The 18,262-nt window shown below is 44.6% G+C and overlaps 1 protein-coding gene across 1 annotated transcript in view; it reads left to right on the top strand.

The window, feature by feature from the left end:
* Window positions 1–343: 343 nt before the first annotated feature.
* Window positions 344–18,262, top strand: part of SIAH3 (siah E3 ubiquitin protein ligase family member 3) — a 40,223-nt gene continuing 22,304 nt past the window's right edge. Inside the window, exon 1 of the mRNA XM_079307303.1 lies at window positions 344–640. Within this exon, the coding sequence (XP_079163429.1) occupies window positions 506–640 (135 nt within the window). The 5' untranslated portion in view covers window positions 344–505. The remainder of the gene's footprint in view (window positions 641–18,262) is intronic.

Below are 18,262 nucleotides of genomic sequence, written 5' to 3'. Positions count from 1 at the left end.
GAGGGGTTCTTCCTTACTCCTTACATGTAGCTTTGCTGTCTGAGCGCTCCTTTGTTAAATTAAGGCAATTAATAAATGGAGATGTTAAGCAATCAATTTTGCCCACATATCTCCACAGCCTTACGTATGACTGGCTGTAATCATAAGATAAATGCAACGTGCTGATGTATGGTAATGTTCAATAATACATTCTCCACCAGGCTCAATTCATCAGGGAGTTTCTGGAGGGGAGGCATTTGTTATTGGCTGTCTCCGGACCTCAAGGATAACATTCCTGTCCTTTCCATTGGCCGCCCCGCTGCTGCAAGCCTCTTCCCGTCTTATTTTGATGATGAATATGAAGGCATGCTAAGCTGTGCCGGAGAGCAGCTCTCGCTGCCTGCACTCCCAGCCCGGGCTCAAGGACTCCAGAGCTCCCAGCTGCTTCCCCTGCCCACTGCCAGCAGCAGCAGCAGCAGCAGCAGCAGCAGCAGCAGCAGCAGCAGCAGCAACGCCAAAAGTTGTGATGCTTTTCTTCACCCAGTGCTTTGGGGCTGTGTTAGATCTCATTCACCTGCGGTTTCAGCACTACAAGGCAAAGAGGGTTTTCTCAGCTGCCGGGCAACTTGTCTGTGTCGTCAACCCAACGCACAGCCTCAAGGTGAGTTAAAAATGTATTTTTTTCTTCTAACATCCCCTCGTCTTCCCCACTACCGGCACCCGTGATTCTCCACAGGGAAGGAGATTATGCTCTGGCAGCAAGGGGAGAGTGCTGTTAACATATTGCAGCCCTGGCAGAGAGGATGTTTGCATTGTTTGAATGCATGATTCTCTTTGGAGCAAAGGAGAAGCAACCCACTGCTCCGAGAGATCGTGGGAAGTGCGGCTCCCCCTCCCCAAAGTTTCCTCATCCTTTTCACCCACATAATGAGCATGGATGTTGCAAGCGTTTGGTAAAAATGATTGGAAAAGTTAGTTGGATGAATCAACATCCCTTTTTAGTAGAAGGATGCTGTGTGGTCTCCCAGGCTGACACCCCAGCACAGAGGGATGCTGCCAGGCAGTGGGGAATAGGAAGAGGGGGGTGGCATAGAGGGATCTCCTCTGCTGGTTTTTGCTCTTTCAGGGGAAAAACGGCTGCTTCTGTCTCCTGGGGACATTCCTCTGGCACTGAAACTGTCCTTAAGCTGTTTGCAAGGTGAATCTATTTTAGGAGGGAGAAAACATTTGCTTTAATTCAAAACTATTTATAGTCCCCACAAAAACATTTCTTTTACTTGCACAGTTCTGAATTTTCACTGACAAAGTGTCAACAGCTCCATCTATACCAGAGCCTTCATGTTTGTAGTAGAGAAGGAGCAGCAGGGGGAGAAAGCAATCAGGAGGCTTTAATTACTTTATCACACTAGTGAATGACCAACTTTAATGAAGTGGCTTCTGTTTTGTGAGAAGTCCTTGCTGACCTGACTTGTGAGGTAGCTCTGCTGTCCTGGTGCAAGCTTAGAAATCAATTTAATTCAGGACAAGCTATTTTTGGCTCTACAAGGGTCCCTGTGAGGTACTTGGAGGGGTTGCAGGAAACATCTTTCCTGAGCTCCTAGTCCCTGGGATATCCATTGATGTAGTAAATCCCTCTTCAGAACAGCATCACCTCACAAAAAAAGGGCATGTTTCCCACAGTCATCCTTCCCATCTCAGGCTGTGCTCAGGCAGGAAAAGATTGTTTCTAGCAGGGTGCTGGCTCCAGGAGGATTTTCCTGCAAGGCTGAGGCAGCACTCCCAGGGTATGAACAGCTTGGGTGCAGGGTCTCCTCTCCCAGCACCACTCTCCTCACAAGATAAGTTAACACACAGCCCTGTCATTATCTGAAAGGGACCGGTTGTCTGAATGGGTAAAAAAATTAGCTGCATTCCTAAGTGCATGGGGAGATTTTGTAAGTGAATTCTTCTGTGCTTAATCCTTTTATGTGACAGTCTCCTGTTACTTTCATCTATAATTTTAATTATTAAAAAGAAAAAAAAGTGAGCAGAAAAAGTGTCAACACACAAGAGGTCCCATTACAATTTCAGTGCCAGTGGAGCTTTGTGATGAGGTCCTGTAAGCACACAGCGGGGTCACTATTGCTCCACTGTTACCTAAGACTAGACCCAAGTTTATCATTTCAGGTCCTGCTGAGTTGCAGGTTTGCTATTGCAGGAGTTGCAGCTGTGATAAACACATAGGGCATTTTATTTTGCTAACAGCCCCCGTGGCCAAGCTCTTCACTGCTCAGACCAAAATCCCAGCAGAAAATGAACAATCTCAGTACAGCCTGGGCAGCATTTGAATGTAGGCATTGGAAGCAAATTCTCTTGGAAACAAGCAGGACCCTCTAGAAAAAGGTCTGATGTGTCAGTGAGGCCCCAGAAGAATTCTCTTGACTTGGCTGGGAATTGCTCCCCTGATAAGGCTGCAGTGGGAGCCCAGCAGCACAGGTGTCTCCAGAGGAGCCTGTTGAGACACTGTGCAGATAAACAAGCTGATGAGAAACTCTCTGCTCTGATAAACCCCTCTGGCTGTAGTCAAACATGCTGTGCAAGCGCTCCCAGGTTGCCCAGTTCACAACCAGGCACAGAAATATGGTGGCTTTAGCAGTGATGTGCTCCCCAGGTGTTCAGCTCCCCTCCAGCTGCGTAAGGAACGCATCACCACTTTGTGACAGCATCCAGAGGAGATGTGGGGATCAGGTCCCTTTGTGCCCAGCATGACACCTATAGTTGTTCACACACAGCAGCCTGTGGGACAACTGGAGCCTGCTGGCTCTGGGCGAGCAACACACCTTGTCCAAAACCTGGTGAACCTGCTTCTCAGGGTGCCAGTTTCTCCCCCAGGCATGCACAGGGAGGCTGTTGCTGCTCCCAAAAGGCATCTAAGGAACCATGGAATGTGAAAGGGCCAAACTTACTCCTCTGGTGGGTTACAGTATTATTATTACTTCAATGTTTCTTAGTCTACTATTTCTAGCTGGGTCTTTTCAACTGTAGCATTTTGTTGACAGCACCCAAATCTATCTTAGCAATTGACAAGTGGAGTGAAAACTGTATTAAGGTTCACAGTTGATGAATACAAACCTGCTAGGAAACAAGGGCTAGGAGCAATGTCATTTCTCTCCCTTTTCTTCAAGGCTTAAATATTTGTGCTTACTCCAAAATTGTAAGCCCTTTGCAAAGGGATTGCTTTATTCTTTATCTCCACAGTGCTAGTGCAAGGGGACTCCTGGCTGATTGGTGCAAATGATAAATGACAGGCATCACACTCTGGTGTGATTATGCACGTTGACATCCTTCTCACGGGTCAGGTCTTCAATCAGTGCCAATGCACATAACTTCATTAAAGTCAATTGCTGCAGGACCTCCATTTTCACTCCTTCCACCCCAGGGAGTGCTCAGGGATGGTAGTGGGATTCAGCCCACACAGGGGGATGCATGGCTGGTGTGTGTGTGTGTGTGTCAGAGATGTGGCTCACAGAAAGCACTCAGTGAGCAGCAGAGGACAGGGGAGACCTGGTACCCTCCAGGGAAGGTTGCACCAGTTTCTGCTGTCACAGACCCACAGCCAGACCAAGGGGGCACTCCTGTAAAGTTATGCCAGAGCACTGCCATCATCATCATCACAGCCTGGACCTCTGACACTTTCCTCTTCTTTTAGGAGAGATCCAGAGATTGGTAGAGAAGCTCAGACTTAGAGAGAAACTTGCATATTTCTTTCCACTGAAAGGCTCATTAATTGGGAAGGCTGATGAACATGTCTGTGTTTATTAAAGGGCAAGATGGTAAAAGTGTCAACCCACACACCTTTATTGATCTGCTGCTATTTTCCCTGCACTTGACAGGCTGACATGGGTAACTCTAAGAAGGAAAGACAATTTTGCAGCTATCCCTCTCTGTTTTGTTGGTTTGGCAGGAGTATGAATGGGAGAGGGTGTTTATTTTGGAGCCTTTGTCCTTCTTGCTGCTTTCTACTCTTTTGTCCTCCTACAAAGCTTTCCCAGACATAGCAATGTCTCACAATACAGTGCTATACTGGGATCAAAATTCACTTGCCAAGGAGAGAAAACCACTTACTTACCACACTTCTACAGGTCACCTTCATCCTCAACTATATTATATCCATTACTTTGTAAACCTGTCTTCTTTCAAGCATGTGGTCAACCTGACATCTTCCCTTGGAGAGGCACAGCTGGGCAACAGAGCTCTCTAGTCAAGTGGCTGCTCCCTCCAAAGCTGTACCAATTAAAGGAGCAACACTTATGCTGCTGGCTGCAGGTCCCAGCATGCAGGGAAAGTTTAAAGGTCCTCCATTTGCATGGAAGAAATGGGCAGGGTTTTCTGATCCTGCAGAGGTGAGGCTCAGTGAATTCCTGTACATTTCCCCCCCCCTGTCAATAACAATACTCCCCAGAATTGCTAACTAGAAAGAAGGTAAAGTTAGGGGGGTACCCTCACTCCTTAGCATCAGTCCCTGTCTCAATAGCCAGCCTCACATAGCAGGGGACAGAAGTACAACCACAATTCCAGACAGGTGCTGATGCTTCATGAGATGCTGCATATGACTGGGTAAAACAGATCTTCTTCATTCAAGGAGTTAATAGCTTTTTACACACAATTTTTAACTCTTTGGGGAAGGTGAAAGCTGTTCCTTTAAATAATAAAAAAGTGTGTTTACAATAGTCTTGTAAAAAACAACAATCTCCTCCTCTGTTGGACTTCAAGGAACTTGCTGAATTACAAAAAAAGAATATTCAAACAAGTTCATAAAAAAGAGTAATCTTATATTCTAAAAGGGTTTATAGGTCCAAGCTGTCCTTCAGCTAGTTTTTAAAGCAACAAGCAAATCTGCTCTGACTTAGGGAAAGGATTTGAATCCTGTTATAACAGTTTTTCTCAGCACTCAGTGGCCAGCCAAATAGCATTGTAATCCACTTTATACCCAGGAGGATTTAAGTGCTAGAGTGCATTACACCCCCAGGAGATCTATTTATTTGGGGTAAGAGAGGACAGTGACTCTGAAACCTGATCCAGATGCTCCCAGATGCCACTGTCTCAGCCCAGACAACCTCAAATCTCCCGTGCAGGGCTGTGATTTGGGGACAAAGTGGCATTTGGCCCCAGTGTCCAGCAGGATTGTGACAGCTGTGGTGAGAAGATCTGTAAAATGCTCTGCTACCTGCAAACCTGGGTTCCTGGCAAGGTGCTTATTTCCCAGCCATGGGCTAGGGCTGTGTGAGCACCAGGCACCTCAGATTTTAAACCCTTTTGAAGGGCTGTGGATAGCAGCAGGCAGAGCTCTGTCACCCCTCCTTCTGCCCTGCCTCTGTTTGAAGGGATTCCAGCTGACCCCAAGCACCCCAGGAGCCCCAGGTCTGCCCTGAGATGTGAGTTTGAGGTCACCCTGCAGACAGGAGGCACAGCATGCTCCGACAGCTCTCCCTGGGGACTCTCCATTTGCAGGAACCCCTCTCTCCAGCAAGCCATTAACCTTAAACCTGCAGATCCATTCACCTGCCTGACTGTGGACTGCAGCAAAGGGCAGCACGAGCTTCACTCTGAGCTTACTGCAAAGCAGGACAGGCCTGAGCTTCTGCATGGTCTCACAGAATAACAACCACGGTGTCTCCTTGGGAGAGGGAGGGAAAGAGCCCCCATCTCTGAAATTTCTATGTTAATAGAGTTGGGCCTCCTTCTCCTTACCCCCCAGCCCAAACCCACTGCAGAAAGTTAATTACCATTCTTAACTGGTCCTGTGTGTCATGCTGTAGCTATTGAGGTGGGATAGAGTAGGCAAGCACTGTCCTTTCCTACCCACGTCTGATTTTGAGAGTGAATTTGAGGCAATAGCACAAGGGGTAATGGTTTTAAGCTGAAGGAGGATCGATTTAGATTAGATATAACAAAGAAGTATTTTTATGATAAGGGTGGTGAAACACTGGCAGTTTTCCCAGAGAGGTGGTTTATGCTCTGTGCCTGGAAACATTCAAGGTCAGGTTGGACAGGACTCTGAGCAGCCTGATCTTGTTGAAGATGTCCCTGCTCATTGCAGTGGGGCTGAACGAGATGGACTTTAAAAGGTCCCTTCCAGCTCAAACTGTTCTAGGATTCTCTGATTCTGTATTAAATCTGACCTGGTTGTGGGACATTTGAAGTCAGATGTTATCAATGGAAGACAGTGCTGTTATTTTAATATTAGAGAAATGTCTTTTCCCTTGACGGGGTGTTTGACAGCAGGGTGAGAAGTAGCCATCAAGGCACTGCCACATATTACTTTATAATCCACCCACTCTGATATGGCCCAGTATATCAGCAATTTCTTAGTGCAGCCCTTTGGGTTAGACATAATAGCCCAGGTAACTGTCTCGGGAGAAATACTGTCCCAAAGGAATTGCTGTGACTAACACAGAGGGAGCAGAAGAAAAAGGGGTGTTTTAATATAAGTCTTGATTACATGAAATCAGTGGCAAGGCCTCAGTCTGCTTCCCAACAGATCAAAGTCACACTGAATAGGGTCCTGAAAACCCCAGGAGCTAAAATGCCCTCAGTTAGGTTCCCAGACACAATGAATTTTGCCTCAAAGCTGGAATTTACAGAGAGTATAATTTTTAGTTTAACCATTAAGATTCTCACCAGCATACACAGCTGGGTGACATTTAAAAGCTTCTTTTTTTTTTTTTTTTTTGTCTGAGAAACAATCTGAGTTTCTTTAGTAATGCAAGAAATTTGGTTTAAAGGTAGTGCATCAGATCCCAGGAGCTCTGGTAAAATGAGGGAGAGGAGCTGGAGCTTCTGTGTCTGTGCCCTGCCTTCCTAGGACTTTGGTGTTTCCTATGCTGTTTAAAAGCCCATAATTCTTGTTCTGTCTGGCTCAGAGTTGAGACTTTGTGTCTCAACCCCAAAGTCTTCCCCTCACAACAGGAAATTGGCATCCCTCAACTGAGTGCACAAGAGAGAAAAACTGAATCCTGCAATAATTTCACAGGGTGGCAGTAGGGGGAAGACAGTCTTTATGCAGTGTTACTGAGCTGAGCCACTTCAATTTCTGATGGAGCCTGGGGAAGCCTCTTGGGTCTAGCTGAACACAACAGCAACTTCCTAGCCCACCTCTGTGTGATGTGGTGTATTTGGAAATAAAAAGCACGGATGCCCAGTCATTAAATACCTTATCAGACTGTACTATTTTTCTTTCTTTCCATAGCTTGCCTCTTTTTGTTGAGTATCTTTTCTTCTCTGCTCTTGCTCTTTTTCATGCTTCCCATTCCCTGCTGTACCAAAGTCTTAAAGCAAAAGATTCTCCTCATCTGTCATTCAAAAACCTGATCTGGGGCTTTTCTTGCTCCCGCTGAAAGGAAACCATCACTAACTTCACTCCAACTTTGGATGTCTTATTTTCCTCCAAGCTGTTTCAGAAGAAATCACAATCATTCAATCTTTGATGCCACCAATTTCACTGTTGACAGATGAAGTTTCACTTTAACACCATCACAGGCAAGACCAGGAGAGCTACAAAAAGCAGTGAAACATTTTGTCACCAGCCCTGGGTGCAGCTGCCAAGGGAGCCAAGGGCTTTAGGTGCCTGAAAAATTAATTGTCAACCTGCACTGGACTGGAGCTCGAGCAAGCAGATCCAACTAAGGAGCCACAGCCCTTGCTGTCCACCCAACACAGTGAGCCATGGAAATGGTCCCACCAGTTCCCAAAAGAGAATATCTGCTCTGTGTTCTGGTGTGGCAAAGCAAATACACTTTCAGCAGGGATTTAAGCTGGTGGTTTCGTGTGCACACTGCCAAAGAAGACACACGTCCCTTCTGCTTCCACACTGCAAGGACAAGCAGTGGGCAGGGCAGTGGCTCAGCTGTTTTTCAGAACCTCACACAAAGCTCTTACCCCTTGGGATTACTGAGGGCTGTGCTGAATGGAAGAATTTCACTTGTGCATGGAGACTTCCTGAAAATTGCTCTGGGTGACCTGCTGCTAATAACCACCTGCAATGCTCCTGTTCAGCTCTCCCATTATCCATATCAGCATTATCCAAAGAGAAAAGAGCAGCTTGGCACGGCCAATGCATTTCCTGACACATGTGAAGTGTACAATTTGAAGTACTTTTATTTAGAGGCATTTTTGAGCATCTTATATAACATTAATGGATTTATCTTTAGCTCTCCCCTTTCATCTCGGCAATACCATGAAAGCATCACAGATGAGAAAAACAGAGACCTTTGAGTATATTGTGTGTTTATTTTGGTGTTCTTTTTTCAAAAAACAGAAATGTTTGAAACAACTTTGGAAAGAAATTAGCCACCTATTTCCATATCAGATGCAGTGCTTTTTGGTTCTTTTTTTTCCAGAATAATTTCATTCTGAACTGATCCAACTGAAACCTTCTTTTACTTTCAGATTGGCCTTCTTAGTAAAAAATAAATCATTTGAAAAGCTTTAGTATTTCACAATGGAAATATTAGGGTTCAGAGTAGCTGATGAAGTGCCTATCAGCTCCTAGTAAATGCATAGCTGAGAAGACACACATATCCTTGTGAATATTTTAAACACAAGATTACACACTCTTTCACATGAAATGTCAGCTGAAATGTAAAGAGAAACAGAGAAATGGAGCATAAATGAGACAGAAAAATACTAAATTGGTAACATCTCCTTGTGCAGAACACAAATGCTATAGATGAGCAAGGAGGCGGATGCTGCAGAGCAGAAAACCACATCAGCAGAGGATGAAAATGTTCTTCCACTCCTGGGAACCTCCATGTGGGAAATAAGCAAAGTAATGAGCATAAAACTGGAGTAAATGACCAGCACTCAGGGATTGCATAGGGCAGCTGGGGTAAGGGGACGGTCACAGTCACCTTCAGGCTTTGTGGAAAAGAGAGGCTGAAATGGGAGCAGCAGGATGGTGGCAGTGGGGTGATCATGGCAGTACCTTGGCCTCAGCTGGTGCACTCCAGACTCAGTGTCAATCACATGCACAGATGGAAAAATACAGATGCTTTGCAGGATCAGACACTTACCCAGGCATTCTAAAAATTATCAAACTTGATGCAGCAAAGGACCACGTGAAAAACCTGCTGGAGTTCAGCAGACATTCCCACCTCCTTAGAAGGGTGCAGGGCAGACTGGAGACATCCTCCTCCTCCTGAGTGCTGCACTGCAAGGTCTGCTCAGCCGAGGGCACCTGGTTGCATACAGGGATGTGCTATCTGTGCTGGTTGGACTGCCCTGTATGAAAAGGCACACCAAAGGCCAGGGGAGGCCAGGGGAATCTAGGGTTAACTTCTGGAAGGAAGGCAGTACTGTGAGCTCCCTGCTCTTTCTGCCTGAGAGCTGAGGTCCTCTCTGTGGTGCAACATCCTTAGGAGTCTAGGATCAGTGAGATTTTTTTGTCCTCAAAGAAAGACTGTTTTTCTTGCCACCAACAATCAAGGAAGCTGGAAGACTAACTTGGGATGGATATATCATTTGTGTCTAGCTGAAGTTAAATTAAATGAACCCCACTGATACCCTACAGTTCCTTTGACTCATGCAAAAGAAAAACCAAGTAGGATAGTTGTGTCCCTAAGACAAATCCTAAAGTTTGGACAGAGTAACACTAAATATTACGTTTGCTGTTTAACACAGGTTCAGGTAAGACAATTTTCTTCCCACTCAGGAAAAGAAAGCTTTTAGGGAGATTTCAGATGTAGTAAAAAAAGGTCTGTCATCATAACTGCTTGCTGAGAGCTTTCAATTTATTTCTACTAGAAAGAACTCATCACCAGGAAAAAAGTAGGGAATTACTTTTTGGACTAGTTGATGATAGAGAATTCCAGGCAAAGTGAGTGAAAAAGGCATGGATGTTATTACCTTTGCCAGGTAAGACAGAGAGACAAAGGGCCCATACCTGGTAGATAATCTGAGCATGAGCCAGCAATGTACCCCTTGGGCAAAGACCAGCCTCATCCTGAGCTGTGTTAGCAGTTCTGTAAACCAGCTGAGTGCAGTTTGTGAGAGCTCATCCACAGCTGCCCAGAACTCCTCTCCACCGGAATTGTTCTGACCCTGCAATACTCTATAAAAACAGAACTTGGTGTGAACAGGGAGGTGCAACAGTGTAAGGGCATCAAGAGCAATCTTTGAACATTTGCCTCAACAGTCACCAAACCAAAGTCATATCAGAAAAATGTAGCTGGAAAGAATGAAGAAGGCAGATAGAAAGTCATGTGGGACCCACTTGGGTATCCAATGTTCAGCACAGGAGACCGACATCAGTGAAAAAGTATGGAGCTATGCCAGTTACACAAGTATCTGGTAATTTAAATTCATCAGAAATGCAAATCCCAGAGACATCACCAGCTAATTAAATCAGTCTGGACTGGAAAGGAGGTCACTGTGGCAGAGGAGGAATGGCAAAAAGAATAAGACATACTCCAAAATATGCTTTGGGACAAGCACCCTTATTTGTAATTACAAGCAATACTAAATAAATTCTGACACTGAGAAGACACATTGTTCAACATCTACCAGAAAAGACTTTGTATCATGGCACAAGTGTAAATATCTTCCTATAGAGTGCTGAGTGGAGAAAATGATACAGAGCAAGTCATATGGAGAAAATAATCCTCTTGCACAAATCTTCCTCTCATTCTCCTTACGGGGTGGCTTCCAGCAGAAAAAAATTTCCTGGGCTTACTCAATTAACTGCTTCATGATTACTTTCTCCCTATGGCAGAATCCCTGATGCTTCAGACCCACTTTTGGATGTGCAAGCTGTGTTAATTTGCTGTGCAAAGAGGCACAAAGCAGAGAGGTTACTTAGGCAGTGCTGTTTCTGTTTTCTGCCTGGATTCTGGGTCTGCTCACAGGCTCAGTGGAGTTTCTGTTTGTCTTCTATCACTGAAAGCCACAGGTGTGACACAGACTTGGGATGAGATAGCATTGCTAGAGGTCAGGAAATGCTGATTTTCCCAGCCTTTTTAGGCCATGTTTTGCAGTATGGAAGTCTGTGGGTGACCTATCTTTTGTTGGGGATCTTGGCTGGATTAAAATACTGCCATTCCCCATGACTTTACTGGCTCCTTAAAAGCTGTCATTGCCCTGCTGCAGTGACAGCAGAGGGTGAAACAAACCTTAGTCCTCAGGCCACCCACAGCCCATTTCATAGGTTTTTGTGGGTTTATTAAAATAGCATTTTAATAAAAATTTACATTTTTCTGTCAGACTAGAGAGACAGCTGAAATGTAGGTGCGTGTTTTCCTTTGCTGCCTTGGCAGTGGCTGTGTTGGTCCTGGAATCAGGAATATCCTAGGCCACCATAGCAAGCTTCACCATAAGGTGTCTGACAGGAGCCAAAAACACAGATCCTTCAAAAATGTTTTGTTTTAGGTTTGTTGGCTTGGGAAATACATCCATATCTTATTTTCTCTCCTCACATTCCTATAGTTGTGATGTGGTCAGGGTATTGTCTGGCTCATTCAGTTTCCTCTCTGTCATCATTCTGGCAAATGCTTTTTGGGGGTATCTTAACCCCTGTTGAGCCAAGCAGTGTCCTGTATAAATATTTCCCTGAAGACATCAGCTCAGGCTTAAACTTCTCATTATTTGTGCTTCAGGGAGTGGCTGAAAGATAAGTTTTTCACAGCCACACTCAGCAGAGTGCAAACTCAAAGAAGGCAGCAATGCAGCAGGAGCACATTCCTCACAGATAGGTGTGTGTCTACCTGCAGACAATCCATGGCTATGCCCAGGTCAAGATTTAAACTGTGCCAGGAAAACAGATGCAAATACTTGCAGTAATTCACCAACACTTCTTCTGGTTCCCCCCTGTACAGCCAAACTGGAACTCTTTGTTCAATTCCTGTTCCTGTCTGGAATCTCAAGGGTCTAAATCACATAGGAAATTCTACAGCTTTAAAAGAAAATTGAACTTTTGCTGAGTTTCTTCTGCCACAGGAAATCTTTTAAAAAAGAGGCTCAAAAATATTAAGGTCGTGAATGGTTGCACAAACATAACCACTGATTTGTAAATAACAGATTATAAAGACTGAAAATTGTTTCAGGCTGTTGGTAAAAGATGAAGGCACTATCAGAAAACAGATCTGAAAGCAACCTAATCTCCTGGAAGCTTCACAAGGCAACTGGAGATAATTTATACTTGCAGCTAAACATGAGCTTACTGGTATCTCTTAAAAATTTTTAAGCTTTTAATGATTTTTTAATAATAAACCAGTGATTAGAAAAGAGCATCCCAGTTCACAGATAAATCCAGGCTATGTCTGGATATTTTGCTTATTTGCTTCTTTAACTAAAGCAACTTCAATTTGCCGGTGGCCAGTGAACAGCCGGTAGCAAGAGAGCTCAGTCTGATGAAGCAGATGTTGGGAAAAAGAAAACCTTTCCATTACTCACTCACAGGGAAAATCTGCCAAAAGCAGCCTTTCAGCATTTTTTGTAATGGTAACTTTTGCATCTTGGCTTTTAGAAGAAACTTGCAGATCAAGTTGCTTCTGAGTTATTTTTTGTTGCAAAGATCCTTGAGGCTCTCTGCAGGCAGGTCACTCAGTGGGTTGCAGTCTCCTTCAGTCCTGGATGACCCCATAATTACAGCTCAGGTGCTCCAGCAAGACCTGTGCCACTTTGTACTTGCAAATAGCTGTGTGTCGAAGTTGAGCAAAAATCTACCCCTCTGCAGCCAGGACAACTTAGGTCTGGTTTTTGTGGATAATTTGTTTCCCTGGTGGGGAACAACCCTACATCTTGGGGACATCACCAAGATTTCCCCAAGACCCATCCATCTGTTCCTGAGTTCATGGGCAAAATCAGCCTGAGCTCCCTGGAGAGTGCTCAGGGATGACTGACCCAGTCTGGGCTCTGAGCCCAGCTTACAGGGAACAGAGTTTGCTGTGCTTTCCTCTGTACCCAAAACTTCCTTTCTCATCCATGTACAAACAGAGCCTTTGGCCACACCAACAGCCCTGACAGGATGTCTGTATCCTGCCCCTCTAGGTCTTGGAGCTGGGGTGCAAGAATAGATGGAGCAGAGAGGCAGCAGAGGCTGTAGACAAGTCAGGCTGAGTCTTGGGAATAAATGGATTTATCAGGCAGGTGCTGTGCCTGAACTAATAAGCCCTGCAGGAGACAGGATCTGTCCAGCACAGCATCCTGCCAAGGCCTTGTGGTCTATCTGCCTCCAAACCTGCCAGCCCTATCCATGTGCTGCAGCATTCCATTGTGCTGCTGGAGCTGCAGGAGCCACCATCTAGCTGGGATGCTCTGCAGGAATCTGTGTCTTTGGTTTGTCTCTCTGTAAATTAGTGAGGGACAATATTCCCTGACATCACTTAAGGGGTTTGGGGTGGAGGCCAAAATAGCTAAATCAGCTGGTGTAGGTTAACCTTCTGTGTGTGTGCAAAGGGTCCATCTGCAAAATTGATGCTGTTGCCATAAATACTGTGAAGTTGCCAATCTTTTTGGTCTCAGTAAAGTCAAAGGATATGCTCTACTGACCTCACCACTGTAAATAGGCAAGAAACAAAATGAGGATGCTGAAGCTTAACTTTAGCCATCTAAGTTTATAATATTTTACCTTAATCCCTTAATGATGATTACAATGTAAGTAGAAAATATAAAGCATTTTAGGAGCATTAAGTAATACTTAGAGGGCTCATTAATCCACCATTAACATGCAGCCACCACAGAGAAGGAAAGAAGCAATCATGCCACCTCAGCAATTCACAGTGTGCCACTGCTGCCTGGCTTCAGGAGGGAGGCAGAGGATGCCCCCTGACCTGGCACTGCAGGAGGAGGCAGAGGTGACAGGAAATGAGGGTCTGAAGTAGATGTCACCAGGCACACACAGCTCCCTAGCCTCCCCTGTCAGTGTGCTGAGGTTTGGGGGCAGATCTGTGCCAACAACTTGAATTTTTCCCCAGACAAGAACAACAACGTTGGCACCTTTTTCTTTCAGCTTCCAACCTGACTAAAATTTGGCCACCTATAGCTGGAGGTTGTGCTTTGGAAAAGTGTGTGTCAGTGCAGCAACCTCTGTGTCTGTCCCTGGCAAAGGCAGGAACAACCATAAATCATCTAGGCTTCACCACACCAATGACTTGATAAAAAAAATAAGTATGTGGAAGTATTCAGCAGCTTATCTTCACCAGTAGATAAAAATGGTGTCCATCACGCAGGGTTTTCTTAGTGGTTCCCTGTGCACAACAGTGAACTGTCTTGTTCAGTCCTAAGTACCATGAGCTGCCAGACCTGAAGAAGTCTGTGCCTGCAGTGCAGCCACCCAGTCTCTGGGCTTAAATTACAGGAAGGGGAGTTAATTCTCATACCATATGTCCAATTATCAAATGGAAAATAAAAAAAAAAAACACAACAACTTGTCAGCTCTGTGATCTTCAGGAAGTTCTTAGCTGGCAGAAATTTCAAGGGTGTAGTGTGCACTACCTTAGGACAGGGCCAAACAAAAATGGAGGGGCATCTACTATATACATAGTAGATGTACATGTACTACACAGTCAAAGGCAAGATCTTCCTTTGTCTTACCAGGGAACTTAATTTTCCTGATATCTTCCACCACAGCAAATGAGCAGTCAGGCTGTAGCTGTTCCATATGATATTTTTAAAATGTATTATCTTCATTTCCAGTGTGCAAGATAAGACTAAGGCTGACTGGGATGCAGTACAGTGTCATGACCAGATCCAAATGGGAGATGGCTTCCCTAGCTGCAAAGCAAAGAGAGGTGCAAGAGCAGGAAGCCTTTTGTTTTGATGGGCTTAGCCCTCACACCCTGACCCTAAGGTGAAGAAGGAAATAAATTAGTGTGCTCAAGGGGTAAATCCTTCTCTGGACAAAACCAGCAGGGATGCAAAGCCCCCTGATATCTCAAGCCTGCATCTGTGCTCTGTGGCTCACACATGGGTGCTACCTGTGTTGGTAAGTGACCTGTGGTGTTCTGCAGTGTTGGCATCCACCCCACGCATCATGGCCAGGGACAGGTCATTTTCCAAATATAACAGCCTGCTGCAGATCAGCCCACTCCTTCCTGCTCTGTGCTGCCCTTGTTGCTAATGTGGGTGTCTCTTCTGTGCCTACACTAATCCAGGAGCTATTGGCTCCCAGGGAACCAATAAATGCCATACCTTTATGGGATGCTCCTGATTTTCCAGAATTTTTATCTAAGCATAATCTACTGGTGTTATTTAATTATCATAAAGCAGCTGCCTTATAGCATCCCAAATACATCTATTTGTCTTAATCTTGCAGTGTGATAATTAACTACCAACAAATGATTTAAAGCATATTTACAGAGGGAAATGTCAGGCATGCATTATTTTTTCATGCCCAGTAAATGCGTTCACAATAACCAATTTGATATTTAATTAACTTGCTTATGAGCTCACCTATGAGAAATATTATTTGAGAGAACATGTTGGCTATGATGCTTAGGCAGGCTCTCTGAGGGAGAATGCACCAGCTGCAGGTCAGCAACAATTTTTTGCTTTATTATGTTGGGGTATTTTGCTGTTTGTATGAGCTTAATGTAGTTATGGCCTTCACATCATTTCAAAGCTAAACTATTAAACACGCAGAAAATCAATATGTAATAGAAGAATGTTCATTAAGAGAACCATAAATCAACTCCACTGTAGACAGAGCAGGTACCAAAAGCTTTCCTACAGCTGCTGGCCTGTCATGATCAGAGGAGAGGAGATGGTTACCTTGAACAGACATTTCTGTGTTTCAGACCTGCGTTAAGTAATACATACACACTAACAAATATTAATTAGGAGGGGAATCTGAACCCTCAGGACCAAGCAACAGTGTGGTCCTTCCAATGCTCCTTCTGCAGTAACTCCCAGATGAGGTGGAGATTGCACAAGTTAAATGGCTCTTCCATTTCTGCTCCTATTTGAAATTTCACTGACACAACACAGGGTAAAACTTTGGTGAGGGTACAGTGAAATCTTCTTGCCTCACAGACATAAATTCACATTCTTTAAAGCTAGAAAAGGCTCTTATGGCAACCTAACCAGGCTAGTTGCACAAATTCAAAACCAGAGCTCCTCAGGAGCTCAAGGCCATAACCTTAGCTCCCAGATGTCTTTTAGAAAGTCCTGTGCTTTGGACACAATGACTTCAGTCAATAGAGATCGCTTGTTTAGGGGCAAAATATGATATTTTTAGAAACAGTACTGTCAGCAGAAAAAAAAAAAAAAAAAAAAAAAAAAAAAAAAAAAAAAAAAAAAAAAAAGGCTACATTTGATTACCTTGGAAGGCTTTGGCAAAGCTTTTGGGAAGGCAATGTTCAGTGTTTTCTTCTTCCTGAATGCTACCAAAATAGCAGCAAAGTTTGTATCAGTTTGGTACAGCTCTGCAGTAGGCTTACATTCCCTCCGTGTTCACTACACCAGCCTGCTCCCTCCAGAGCCCCTTTTCCCTGTGCTCTTCTCCCACCAGCTCTTGCAGCTGCAGCTACAGCTATTCTTGCCTGCTGGATCAGCACTTTCTGCCCTCTGAGGCTTTGTGAAAGTCACCCCAGCTTGCAAACCTCCTGAATGATGCTTCAGCACTCTGTAAAAGCCAGAGATGCCTGCACACACCCCTCACCCCACAGCAGAGCCCCAGCTCTCCCCACTGCTTTCCCACTGCAGCTGCAGCTTTCTGCCCCTGCCCCCTTTTGCTGGATTGCTCCTTTACTTTTTCCCCAGTCACTCCTGACCCATCTGGCTTTCCCCATCCAGGAGAGGGGAGGATCACTCTCCCTGCAGAACAATCTGCTCCTGCAGGTTCCTGGAGAAGCCCTGGTCACCCTAAATGATGGGGATCATCGGTGGGCTTTCTGCTCCTTCTCCCTGGCCTTACCAGCCTGGCAGAATTAAAATGTCATAATGCTACTTCTGCTCTAATTAAGTATTGAAGCTCTTGTTTCAGGGGACTGGTACTAGATACTCCTGTACTTTTTTTTTTTTTTTTTTTTTTTGCCTGCAGTATAGAGTCTGTGGCTCACTGATCTGGAAAATATCGTGCTTGTCTTTGGCAAATAGCTTGGCTTCCATAAAGTGTCCCTCAAGTAGAAACTCCCAGTCAGCTTATAAATATTGTCACCTGCATTTTAAAGCTGGAAAAACCAAGGCCTTTTTGAGGTTAAAGCAAGACCTGTGACACAGAAAAGAGAAAACTCCAGTCTCTTTTCATTAAGATGTTCTCAGTAATTTTGTGGAATGAGAGATGAAACCTCTTCTGAAGTCAGAGAAAGTCTCACGGGCTCAGCACTTAGAGGTTCACACCTCCCATTAGCTGAAAGAAGGGGTTTCTTTTTGAGGCTGATCAAAATACATTTGATGTTGAAGTTACAGAAAGCCATTAATTATTCTGGTTTTGGAGATAATCAGTCCAGGCACCTATTACATATCAACAAACAGCAATGCAGTGCTGGGGAAAAAAAAAAAAAAAAAAAAAAAAATAAGCTGATAGCATTTATAGTGAGGAAAAACTGTCTTTTGAAGGACAAACACTATTCCTTACCCTGAAGTCCATGGGCTTTGTGAGAACATCCCAGCTCATGTCAGGGCTGTTTTGCTACAGCCCAAACAATCTAGAAAATAAATTAAGAAATTTGCTTTAAAGTCTGTACTGCATCATCTCAAGGTTGTACTAAACTTGTTATACAAAATAGAGAAAAAATTAAGAGTCTGTTGAGTGCTGGAAGGAAAATGTGCAAATTTCATGCAAGATGCCTCTGTTTGTCCCCAGGGGCAGTGCTTGGGCAGTGCCTGTGGGATGCTGCCTTCCAGCTGTGCCTCTGCTGCTGCTGGTCATGCAGGGGAGACCTACAGCAAATGCCTTCTGCTGATTATTTAAGAGGAAGAGAGAAGTTTTGATTGAATTAAACCTGTGGCAGGATTTATTTGGGGTAAAATTGCAGCTAAGTTTAATATTCCTTTTGGAAAACTGGGAGAGTGTTGTGCTTCTTTCCCAGAGGTTTTATCCACCTTTGAATCAGAACTGGAGATTGAACAGTCTGGCTGGGAGATGGTTTCAATGCCAAAATGTGGAGACTGGGTTTTGTTCTCTCCCATAAGGATGGGCAGGTAACAATCCCAAAGCATGAGAGGTGCATGGCAGCAGCTCTGGAGCTCAGCCTGGCTCTTTGGCCATTCTGCAAACTGAGCTCCCTGGAGAGCAGCAGGGTAATTGTCCTGGAAGTAGACAAATCTGCATTTTTCTCATCACCCTAATTCACAGAAAAGTTGATGATAG

This window comes from Erithacus rubecula, assembly GCF_903797595.1.
Source record: "Erithacus rubecula genome assembly, chromosome: 1".
Lineage (NCBI taxonomy): Eukaryota > Metazoa > Chordata > Aves > Passeriformes > Muscicapidae > Erithacus > Erithacus rubecula.
Note: the sequence above shows the minus strand (reverse complement) of the source record. Positions and strands in the feature narration are given on the sequence as shown.